The 12,134-nt window shown below is 42.9% G+C and overlaps 2 protein-coding genes across 2 annotated transcripts in view; both read left to right on the top strand.

Moving 5' to 3' along the window:
* FHIT (fragile histidine triad diadenosine triphosphatase) overlaps positions 1–12,134 on the top strand; it is a 1,533,474-nt gene that overhangs the window by 1,344,006 nt on the left and 177,334 nt on the right. The gene's annotated exons all lie outside the window — the stretch shown is intronic.
* Positions 6,929–8,063, top strand: LOC120868434 (serine/threonine-protein kinase PLK1-like). Its single transcript, XM_040247257.1, has 2 exons — positions 6,929–6,935; positions 6,988–8,063. The coding sequence occupies exons 1-2, from the start codon at positions 6,929–6,931 to the stop codon at positions 8,061–8,063; spliced, it is 1,083 nt and encodes a 360-aa protein (XP_040103191.1).

Genomic DNA, 12,134 nt, shown 5'->3' with positions numbered 1-12,134 from the left:
AACCAATACAGTATTGTAAAGCAAAATAAAGTAAAAATAAAAAAAATAAAATTAAAAAAAAAGAAAGTTGGGCAATTATGAATAAAGCTGCTATAAACAACTGCAAAAAAAAATTTTAACTGGTTAAGACCCATTTCAGACTTCTGGCCTCCAAAACTATTAGATGTTACATTTGTGCTGTTTTAAGCCACTGAGTTGGTGGAAATTAGTTACAGCAGCAAACAGAAAACTAATGTACAGAAAGTAAGTCCCCTACCAACGAACCTTCAAGTCTCGAACTTTCAAAGACAAAAACACGTGTTCACATGTGCAGTCACGTTAGTTCACGTGTCTGCCGGACATTGTCACCTGTGTGCATCCTCTGAAAGTGCTTGTGATTTGTGTTCTTTACAACCATGCTGCATAGAGTACAGTAGCATAGCCTCTTTAATTCAAGGCCAGGATGTCCAAAAGCAAGCGTAAATACAGCAGTGATGTAGCTGGTACTGCTGTACTTTCCAAAGGACTGTACTCTAAGATTAAAAGTGTCTTCTTTACTTTTGTGTTTGTTATGTATGTATTATTTGTGCTGAAAATTATTATAAACCTATTACAGTACAGTGTTATACAGCCAACTGTGTTTGTTGGCTACCTAGGCTAACTTTTTGGGATTTATGAACAAATTGGACTTATGAACACGCTCTCAGAGCTCGTTCGAACATAGGGGACTTATTGTATCAGGAAAAGTCAGGATTCAGCCTGGAGTTTGGGGTAAGGGGAAGAGTAGAGTGTGTTGCCCTGGTATACTTGCTTTCTCTCTTTCTGGATTTCTCTCTCTTAACTCTGATCCTGCTCCAGTTTGAAACTTCTGTTGTTTTTTTTTTTCCTTCAAGTCTGGGCACAGGCAGGTAGAGCTATCCCTCTTCCTTATTCCTGCATGAATTATTCCTCTCTCACAATGGGACACGGCCTTTTGCACTTAGAAGCCAAGTTAGTGAGGCAGGAGACCCGTTACCCAGTAGAGACACTTCCACTCAGCCAGCAGAGAGTCAAGAATGAAAGGACACGTCAGTGAGCACTTTGAAATCCTAACTTGCCTCCTCTGGCTGAGAAATGAGCTACAGCAACTATGGAGAGAGTAGGAACCCCTGAGTACTGCAGGGCAGTGCGCTGTGCCAGAGATCCAGTCGCAAAATGACCACCTTCCCTCCCGCCTGCAGAGGCTCAGGTCCTGGCTCCACTGCTAATGAGACCCTGGTCAGTTCCCTCTGTCTGGGTTCAGTTTCCCTGTCGTCCAACTGAGAGGCAATCATCTCATCCAGGTCACCTCTAAGCATACCTTCTGCTCTGACGCTCTGCAATTCCATGACACTAACTAGTTCAATTGAGAAAGAACCACTGGCCCTGAGGACTCCTTCCCTTTGATTTCCGCATGGAGGCCACATTAGCATAGCGGAAAGGATATTGACACCGCAGTTGACTTTTAAAATTCACTGAGAAGAAGAGATGAAATGAAAACACACCAGATGGAATGTGAGAGCCCTACTATTTCAAAACTTAGACATTTCCACTAAATGCTGGCACAAAGGAAAAATTAAATATCATCTTGAATGCTATTTACAGTTTTTAAAGTGACAACAATAGTCTTTCAAAAGGAGGAAAGACTGTTCTAAGATTGATTCTAAAGCCCTTGGAATTTTATTTTATGGTTGGAAATAAGATAATAATTCATTGGATATGAGAATAATAGGGAGGGAAGATCAAACAAGCGGGGCTTCCCAGGTGGCTCAGTGGGAAAGAACCCACCTGCCAATGCAGGGGGTGCAAGAGATGCAAGTTTGATCCGTGGGTTGGGAAGATCCCTTGGAGAAGAGAATGGCAAGCCCCTCCAGTATTCTTGCTTGGGAAATCTCATGGACAGAGGAGCTTGACGGGGTTACACTTCATGGGGTTGTAAAGAATTGGACATGACCAAGCAAATGAGCATGTACACGCAATCATGGGGGCAGCTGAGACATAGCTGTGACCCGACCACTGAGTGATTGGGACTTCTGGGAACCAATCCCAAGAATCACTGTTAATTTGGCTCTTTGTCTCATACAGTCACTAAATATATTTTCAGTGTCTGATTTTTAGGGCTCCCACTGGCTATAGTTCTCCATCCATTTGAGTACAGACCCCTTTGAGAATGCTGCTGAAGACTGGGGGGTTCTTAGCTAAGAAAAAATTTAAACATTTACACAGATACCTTAAAGATTTGCATTTAATATTAGTATTTTTTTTTTAAGTCTCAGGTTAATAATACCCAACTTGAGGTAGAAGAATGTTTTCAAAGTCTAGTAAACTAATAAGATTGATTTTGTGCCAGAAGTTGTATGCACGCAGCCACATATACATACATGTATACATACAAGACACAGTCAGGGAATTGTGTTCACGTCCTTAAGACTCACTGTGTGCCCTCAAGATCCACCTCTCTCCATTTAAGAAGGTTCAACTATTTAATTATTCTCTCTTAGAGCAAGTGTCAGAGACACAGTGTCAGAGTATGTGAAGAGAGAATGGGGTCTTTTCAAAAGAAAATATTCCCCCCTAGATGTGGGGCAGTGAGTTCTGTTAGTGAGCCTATGGTTGAACACACCAACCATCTGACAGTTGGATCTTTCACCTTCTGTTTAATTAAAAATTCAGTTTCAGAATCACACAGTAGCTTCCAAAATGCAGGCCATACAGTTCCACATAGCATTAATATTTGCGCTTTTGAGTTTGTGAATTGACTTGATTTCTGAAGTCTGAGGATTATAGGATATAATCTAGGTATAGAAAACAATTATCTTGAAACTTACCTATCATAAATCTTCTTGAAATATTGAACAGTCTTTAAATAAGTTGTAAGAATTGGATTTTTTTTCTTTTCTATCAGTGACGTTACATACTCCATTTTTTAAAATTCTCTGATATGCTTGTCATGGTTATTTGTTAAGTGCAAGATGACTCAGACTGTGCCTCTGTGGTATCTACAATACAGTTGAAATTTGAAAGTTTTGCAGAGTTGTTGAGCTTGTTGATTTGACAGAGGTTGGGGAAAAAAGTGATTTAAAATATCTAAGTTTGCAACTGCCATCTTTTTTCATCTTCAATTAACATTTTCTATATAGTCACCTCATTTCTAAAAAGCTTACTACTTGGGAGGTTCTGGGTTAGTTTCATCCAGGCATTTAAATGCAAGAGATAAGTTGCTCAAACTTCAAGCATCTGAAAAGAGAACACACTCCCTTTTCCCTTAAAATGCCCCCCCTCTTCAGCCCATGCTTACTCTTGGCACCCCCATTCTGAACGATCCAGTTCAGAAAACTTGATGCACCTCCAGCATCAACTTCATCCTTGAATTTTGTCCTTGAGATAGAACTTCTTGTTCACCAAGTTGTATTTGTTCATCAGTGTTTCCTACCAGACACCCCTCATAGTTCTTCCTATGCATGGCTGGACAGAAGTCTCAGGATTCTATTCTCCGAGGTTTTTCTGGGGCTTTCCCAAGTTTCCCAAATCGTGTTCTCAGGCTATTTCTGTCTCGATTATGGGTGACATTAGAGAGAAATCTCAATTTGTATTCTTTCCCTAATCTGTTATTGAAGATTGGGGTGGGAGGCATCGATGCAAGTCCAAATCACACATTTTCAAGGTTCCTAGATTGCTATAACATGAATCCATACTTCACTTCCTTTTATTGTCAAATAATATTCCGTTATATGACTCTACCATTTTGTCCTTTATCCATTCATCATTTGGTGGCCATTTGCCTTGTTTTTACATGTTTATGAATAACTCTGTTTGTGAATGATGCTTATGAATCAGGATGCTATAAATGGTCCTATTCATTTATGATGTCTGTGTGGACCTATGTTTCAATTTCTCTTGGGTATATACCTAGGAGTGGGATTGCTGGATCATATGGTAACTCTGTGTTTCTGAAGTACTATCAGATTGTTTTCCAAAGCATCTCTACTGTTTTACATTCTTACCAGCAGTGTGTGAAGGTTCTAATTTCTCTGCATCCTCATCAACACTTGTTATTTTCTTTTTGATTTTGGTCATCCTAATGGGTGTGAAGTGGTATTTTATTGTAGTGTGATTGGATTGGCCATCCCAGATGGCTAATAATGTTGAGCATCTTTGCATATGCTTATTAGCTACTTGTGTGACTTCATTGGTGAAATGACTGTTCAGATCCTGTGCCCATTTAAAAAAATCACATTATATGTTCTTGAAAAATCTTCATAGTTAACTCATTTAATGCTGAAAAATCTCTCTGGGATTGGCATGTTTACCTTTCTTGCTGTAAGTAAAGCAATTGAAGGTGTTCACTCATTGGCCCAGGTTTCCTTAGACTGCAAGAACAGACTAGGACCGAAGCTCTGGCTTTCTGACTCTGAGACAAGGCCATTTCCCAATAGTGTGCCTCCTCTTATATTTACCATCATTTCACTTCAAAAGTATAACAGTGAAGAATAAAAATGACAGTAAAACATACGTTAGTATAATAAAGTTCAAAAGATAGTGTAGAAACAAGCAGACTTGATACTATAAAAGGAAAGCAGGGTCAAATGAGAACAAAACTAACAGCATAAGGACAGTTGAGGGATCAGGTTAGCAGACCAAACAGGATGTACATTTTTGTTTCTTTGAATCATGTTGGTCACAGAGTAGGAAGAAAAGCAACTGAGCTCAGGATTATCACATCAAGGGAGAACTACACAGGCTCCAAACTATTTGGCTTAAGGCAGAAGCCACCCCTGGTCTTGGTGTTTGCCTGTCACATACAGAATGAGCAGTTCAAGCACAGGAGGACGGCTCTTCTTTCACTCAAGAAGAGAAAAGTCATTCAGTTTTGTCTAAATCTAAAAAGCATCCTGGTGTGGCAACTTCCTGAGTGCCACTTACATATCATGTGGTTGAAAGACCATGTCACCTCACCTGTTTTGCTCTCCAGCCTCATAGTTCCTGGGAAGAACCATTCACTGGGAGAAAGACAGAGACAAAGTGCCCTAAGCTCTCTGGGCCTAATCAGGGGCTGAAAGCCACTAAGGGCTTGTTGCTTAAATCTCTGTCACTATCAGGCACCTACCTCAGAGGTTGGGGCAACACAGAGAGATGAGTCCAATAGGCAGTCTTATATTGTCCCTGTTACTGTGCTCAGTGTCGGTAAAGAGCAGGTGAAATGTCTCTGCTCTGCCTGTTGCCTAACTCAGGGGTTAGCAAACAGTGGTAAGTGGCCCCTTGGCCTAGTTTTGTAAAGAAAGTTTTATTGGCACACTGCCATGGTTGTTCACAAATGGCCTACAAAGCCTAAATTGTTACTTTCTGGATCTTTACTGAAAAAGCTTGCTGATTCCTAGTCTGGCAGAGTGCCGGCCTGCAACAGCTGAAACTTCCATTGATTTGCATCTTTTTAATGTTACTTAATTGGCACAAAGATACAAGCACCCTTTGGGAAGTCAAATCTTTGTTAGATCCACTGAGATATACTCTCCCTAGTGAGAGTCCCTGATGCTAACGGCTAGGCGCCAGCAGAAGCCACAGTGCCATTGTTTTCTTTAAATGATTTAAACCTCTCCTGTCTGCCTAGACCAGGGACGTCAGCCTCCCCCCAGCCATTATCCACCTACTCAGATGAGATCATTTTCCATTTGTTAAAGTGTCTAAGAAGTTCGCCATTTTACCCACATCATTATCAAGTGCCCACATGTGCCCTTAGGAACTTTAGCTCTTATCTCTGAAGTTCATTGCTGGTAGAGGAATGAAGCAGAGAGGGGTTATGTCACTTGCCCAAGGTCTCGCTTTGAATCACGCTCAGGGTGTAATCCAGGTCAGGGACAAGGTGGAGGGATGTGGCTTTATCATGGAGAAATGTCAGCAAGGACCCTGGTGATAGTCAGACCTGGGGACTGAACTTCCTGCTGATGCGCAGTGTCACCCATTGGAATCTTGTTCTTCTCATTTATAAAATGGGGCTAAGAGTATTTTCTAGGTCCTGGGGTGGTTTGGAACATTCCATCTGACAATGTTTCTTCATTGCCTAATATTAACAGAATACCTGGCTTGTGATACTCACTAAATGTTAGCAGCCATTAATATTTTTGCTGTGTTGTTAAGAGTGTTGCTATTCTTATTCTGAAACTTATTTTATTTATTTTATTATTATTTTTTTGAAGATTCACATATGTTTAATGTTTTAAAGCCAAGGACAGTCCTGAATTCAACAGCCACATTCTGTACAATTCATAGGGTGAGCCTGAGGGCAAGGGGAGAGGCCACAGAACCCCTTGGAACATGTACAAAAATAACTTACACAGCAGCCCCCACCTGCAGGGATGATGAAGTTCTCGCCCCGGCCCCCGGGGCTGGGGACATACTATAAAATAGCTCCACGGTGCTGACCAGCGTGGGCCAAGGTGCTAGCTGCAGGAGGAGGGCACCAGTCCAGGGGGCAGGGGGCTATGAGGAGGCCTTGAGGCGGTTGGCGGCTGAGCGCAAGCTCAGCAGCTTGTCTACCATGGCGTGGGCATAGCACAGCCGGCTGGCCAGCTCCTTGGAACAGCCGTACTCCTCCAGGAGGCTCAGGCGGTATGTACGGAAGTCCCGCTTCTAGTCGATGTAGGTTACGGCGGCCATCAGTGGGCACAGGATGAGTTTGGTGTGGTCCTGGAAGAAGTTGATCTGCACACAGCCATTACTGAGGTGCAGGATGATGGCACTGCGGATACGGAACCAGGGCTGCAGGTAGGGGAGCCGGGCCAGCTGGTCGCCTTCCCAAGGCGTGATGTTGGCGCCCGCCTTCAGCAAGTGCTTGCTCATGTAGTTTCGGAAATACTTCAGGAGGGTGATCTTCTTTCTCAAGGAGTTGGGGTGGGAGCTCACGGTGAGGTAGGACTCTGAGCCGTCGTGCTCGATGTACTGTAGGCTGTCACCATCATTGTAAAGGATGAGGCGCGTGGAGTCGTTGAAGAGCACCCCGACCTAAGTCGCTGTTGCTCACACCGCACCAAAAGGAGATGTCCATGGAGGTATCCATTCACCACAGCCTCGCTCACCAGCACGTCATCAGCTTCCACGGCTTTTTCAAAGACAACGATTTCGTGTTCGTGGTGTTGGAGCTCTGCCGCCGGAGGTGTCTCCTGGAGCCGCACAAGTGGAGGAAAGCTCTCACGGAGCCCGAGGCCCGCTACTACCTGCGGCAGATCGTCCTGGGCTGCCAGTACCTGCACGGAAACCGCGTTATTCACGGAGACCTCAAGCTGGACAATCTCTTCCTGAACGGGGATCTGGAGGTGAAAATAGGGGATTTTGGACTGGCAACCAAAGTGGAGTATGACGGGGAACGGAAGAAGACCCTGTGCGGGACTCCTAATTACATAGCTCCTGAGGTGCTGAGCAAGAAAGGGCATAGTTTCGAGGTGGACGTATGGTCCCCTGGGTGCATCATGTATACCTTGTTAGTGGGCAAGCCACCTTTTGAGACCTCTTGCCTAAAAGAGACCTACCTCCGGGTCAAGAACAATGAATACAGTATTCCCAAGCACATTAACCCCGTGGCCTCCTCCCTCATCAAGAAGATGCTTCAGCAAGATCCCAGTGCCCGCCCAACCATTCAAGAGCTGCTCAATGATGAGTTTTTCACTTCCGGCTATATCCCTGCCCGCCTCCCCATCACCTGCCTCACCATTCCACCGAGGTTTTCAATCGCTCCCAGTAGCCTGGACCCCAGCAACCGGAAGCCTCTCACCATCCCCAATAAAGGCATGGAGAACCCCGTGCCTGAACGTCCCCAGGAGAAAGAGGAACCAGTGGTGCGAGAGGCCAGTGAGCCCGTCGACTGCCACCTCAGCGACATGTTGCAGCAGCTGCACAGCGTAAACGCCTCCAAGCCCTCAAAACGGGGGCTTGTGAGGCAAGAGGAGGCTGAGGACCCTGCGTGCATCCCCATCTTCTGGGTCAGCAAGTGGGTGGACTATTCGGACAAGTATGGCCTCGGGTACCAGCTGTGTGACAACAGCGTCGGGGTGAAACTTATTTTATTTTTGTAAGCAAGAGGACAGTGTCTGAGCTTGAGCTTTGTGGCTCTTCATTCAGTGTCTGAAGTTGAAAGGTTAAATGCCCACAGAAGAAAGACAATGCCATGAGTGATTAGAGTTGGCTAAGAGTAAGAAAAGAGAATCTATAGGTTGTATTTATTATCTAAAGGACACGGCTGCATGTTCTATTCTGTTTCATTGTTGCCAAGCAGGAATGTGGGACTAAAATTGCCAGAGCCAATTATTGTTCCTAGAAATGTTGGAAATCTTAGTTTTTAAACACTGAAAAGCAGTTTCCATTAAAAAAAAAAATACACATGACATAATACTACCAACTCTGAAGGTCATAAGTGGTTTGCAACTTCTTGTATGAAGGCAGTAAAACCTTCTGTGGGGAAGAACTTTCTTGGGAAGCTCTGCTTATATTTGTTCATATCTAAAGGTGGTTTCACTGTCTCACTTAAGCATCTAGCAAATATTTGTCAAAAAATTCTCATGTTCCAAGCACTCAACTAAGTATCTAGAGATGAGCCAGACAGATTCCCCTCCTTCAAGAGATCCTCACCTAGTGAGAGGATCAGTGTTATAAAATAACTGTGATGCAGTATGATAAGTATATATTCTGGAGGTCCATGCACCTGCTATAGGGGGGAACAGGAAGGGCGATCTGGAGGAAGGGGCATTTTAATTGGGTCTTGAAGGATGAGCAGGAGTTTGCTGGACCAGTTAGGGAAGGAAGAAAGGGAGCCATCTAGGCCTGTGTTATGTGACCACCAGAAGCCCCTTGCCACATGTGGCTATTTACGTTTAAATTACATAATAAATAAATAAAATGAAATGTTCAGTTCCTAGGCTGCACAAGCCACATTCCAGGTGCTCAGTGGCCACATATGGTTAGCGGCTACCATATGAGACAATGCAGAAAATTCTAATGGTCAGTCAAGAATTATGGTGTCAAAAAAGATACAGATACCCCAAGACACTGTCAAGTTCAGAACACTGTAAGTTTTGGGGTGTTACTGGGGCAGTAATACTTGGAGTCAGAAAGGTGGGCAGGAGGCAGTAAGGATGTGTGTGTGGCTGTTCAGCCTTGTTCTTCTCGACCTTGATTCTGCTTTATTCAGTATGCAGCCATCTAACCATCCTCCCAAACATTACCAACATACTGGCAGCATTTTTTTCTTATAGCTGCTATATGTTCAAATATATCACACAATTCTTTAAAAAAGCAACATTATACTTGCACACGCTCCAGGTTTCTGCAAAGGGTGACACACTTACTCTTGCCTCAGATACTGCCTGTGAATATTAAATATTTTAATGATGTTTTTCACAGAAACAAAAATTTAAAAAGGAAAACACCTAATTTTTTTCATTCTATGCTGATCCTCATTGCTGAACCATATTTGGAGACTTGTAAAGTCATTGCTATGGTTATAGTTAGCATTTGTAAAATCATTGTAATTTCATTATTTCATTGTCTCTTTGCTTGTTGTTCAGTTGCTAAGTTGTGTCCTATTTTTTGTGACCCCATGGACTGTAGCACGCCAGACTTCCTGTCCTTCGCTTTCTCCTGGAGTTTGCTCAAACTCATGACCATTGAATCAGTGATGCCATCCAACCATCTCATCCTCTGTTGCCCCCTTTTCTCCCTGCCCTCAATCTTTTCTAGCATCAGGGTCTTTTCTAATGAGTCAACCCTTTGCATCAGGTGCCATAGTATTGGAGCTTCAACTTCAATAAGAGATTTAAAAATGTAGGATGAATTTTAATTTAGTTCTCAGGAAGAGACTGAGAGAGATTTATAATAAACAATTGTTAATTTTACTTCTGAGTTATATTTGGTATTGATGAACCACTTTTCTTAATTATTTTGATGATCAGTCTTACGTAGGATTGATCTCAGTTAAACAAAGGATGAGATTTGGGGTTTAATTTAGAAATGCTGGGAAACTCTCCTGCAAGTGACAGTTAACACATATTTCCTTCCAGATGATGTCTTTTTCGCTCTTAGTTTACATACCCATTTACATATCCATCCATTCATTCTTCAGAGCTCTGTTCGTTCAGCTGATATCCTTATGTTGTGCCAGGGACTGTGTTTGACACGCAGCAAAAAGCAAGACAGTCCGATTTCCTGTTGTCATGGAGTGGACATTCTAACGGGGGAGGCACGGCTAATGCACAAGTATAACTGAACAAATAAAAAATAAACTCGCTGATTGTACCTCATAATCTGAAAACAATAAAAGAAAGTGATCTGTCTGATAAAGGCCGGGAGAAGGCAGTGCTCGCTTCTGTGTTGTCAGAAAGTTTCTCCTGGATGAGCTGACTTGCAGCTGAGTCCTGAATAATGGGCAAGTGCCAGCCGTAGAAGCATTTGGAAGAAGAGCATTCCAGGCCATAGCACAGACTCTCAGAGGAGAAGGAACTGGGTGCATGATTCCACAGGAAGATGGCTGCTCTGCTTAGAACGCGAAGAGGTCAGCAGGTACCAGACAGTATAAGGTGTTTTAAGCTCCGTTAAGGACTTTAGCTGGAGGAGGAAATGGCAGCCCACTCCAATATTCTTGCCTGGAAGATCTCAAAGACAGAAGAGCCTGGTGGGCTACAGTCCATGGGGTCGTGGAGAGTTGGAGATGATTGAGTGACTAAGCATACAAGGACTTCAGCACGTCTTAAACACAGGGATGATGTGCCTGATTGGTGTCTGTAAAGTGTTATTACCCTGTGTGCAGAATGGAAGTGAGAAGCCAAGATCAAAAGCAGGGTGACCCATTAGACATGTTGCTGATGATGGCTTGGGCATGCCTGGTAGCAGTGACAGTGGAGAGAAATGAATGGATTCTAGAAATAATTGACACAACTTACTGATGGGTCTGGATGTGGTACCGGTTACTGCTGTAGGGAACACAGGCATGTCGGAGGAAGGAACAGATTGATTAAAGGTGGCTAGTGTGCTAGATGCCCCCAAATCGTGTTTGCCTGTAACTTCTCTTTTCACCTTATTTTATGTGACTTTGCTATGGAAGAAATACTTGTTCTGCAGTGGAGAAAAATGGTAACTTGCATTGTTTTCTACTGTTATAATTCATTCACTCCACAAAAATTAATAAAGTCCTTAACAAGCATGAGATTCCATACCAAGCACTAAGGGTGCAATAGTTCCTGCCTATGTAGAGTTTCCAATCTAGAGAGGGACACGGTTAGCAAATGAGTCCACACGGATTTGTGTTCCATACTAGTACCAAGTTTTACCTCTGCAGAATCAATGTATTGAACCAGATAATTCTTTAAGTCAATTTATTTTACTTTTAATTATTTTTATTGAAGGATGGATAATGTAAAATGCATTAGTTTCAGGTGTACAACATAGTGATTCAATATTTTTATAGATTATACCCTGCTTAAATTTAATATAAATTAATGACTTTATTTCCCTGTGTTTCCCTGGTGGCTCAGATGGTAAAGAATCCACCTGTAATGCGGGAGACTTGGGTTTGATCCCTGGGTTGGGAAGATCCCCTGGAGGAGAGCATGGCAACTCACTCCAGTATTCTTGCCTGGAGAATCCCCGTGGACAGAGGAGCCTGGTGGGCTACAGTCCATGGGGTCACAAAGAGTCGGACGTGACTGAGGGACTAAGTATACATACCTATTTCCCCGTGCTATATATGTGTACCTTATTAATTCTATGCATCGTGGTTTCTACCTCTTTCTCCCCTTCCCTTCTCTTGCCACCCTCCCCTTCTCTCTCCTCACTGGTAACAATTAATTTGTTCTCTTTATCTGTGAGTCTGTTTCTGTTTTGTTATATTCATCCATTTGTTTCATTTTTTAGATTCCACATATAAGCAATAATGTACAGTATTTGTCTTTCTCTGACTTATTTCTCTAAGCATAATAATGCCTTCTACGTCTGTCCATGTTTTTGCAAATGGCAGGATTTCGTTCTTTTTTTGTTTGGGTAATCTTACACACATGTATACATTAACCACCTCTTCTGTATCCCTTTGTATGTTGATGGACACTTAGGCTGATTCCATGTCTTGGCTGTAGTCAATAGTTCTGCTATGAACACTG

The sequence above is a fragment of the Oryx dammah genome, unplaced genomic scaffold (assembly GCF_014754425.2).
Source record: "Oryx dammah isolate SB20612 unplaced genomic scaffold, SCBI_Odam_1.1 HiC_scaffold_9, whole genome shotgun sequence".
NCBI lineage: Eukaryota > Metazoa > Chordata > Mammalia > Artiodactyla > Bovidae > Oryx > Oryx dammah.
This window is presented reverse-complemented; position numbering and strand designations above follow the sequence as displayed.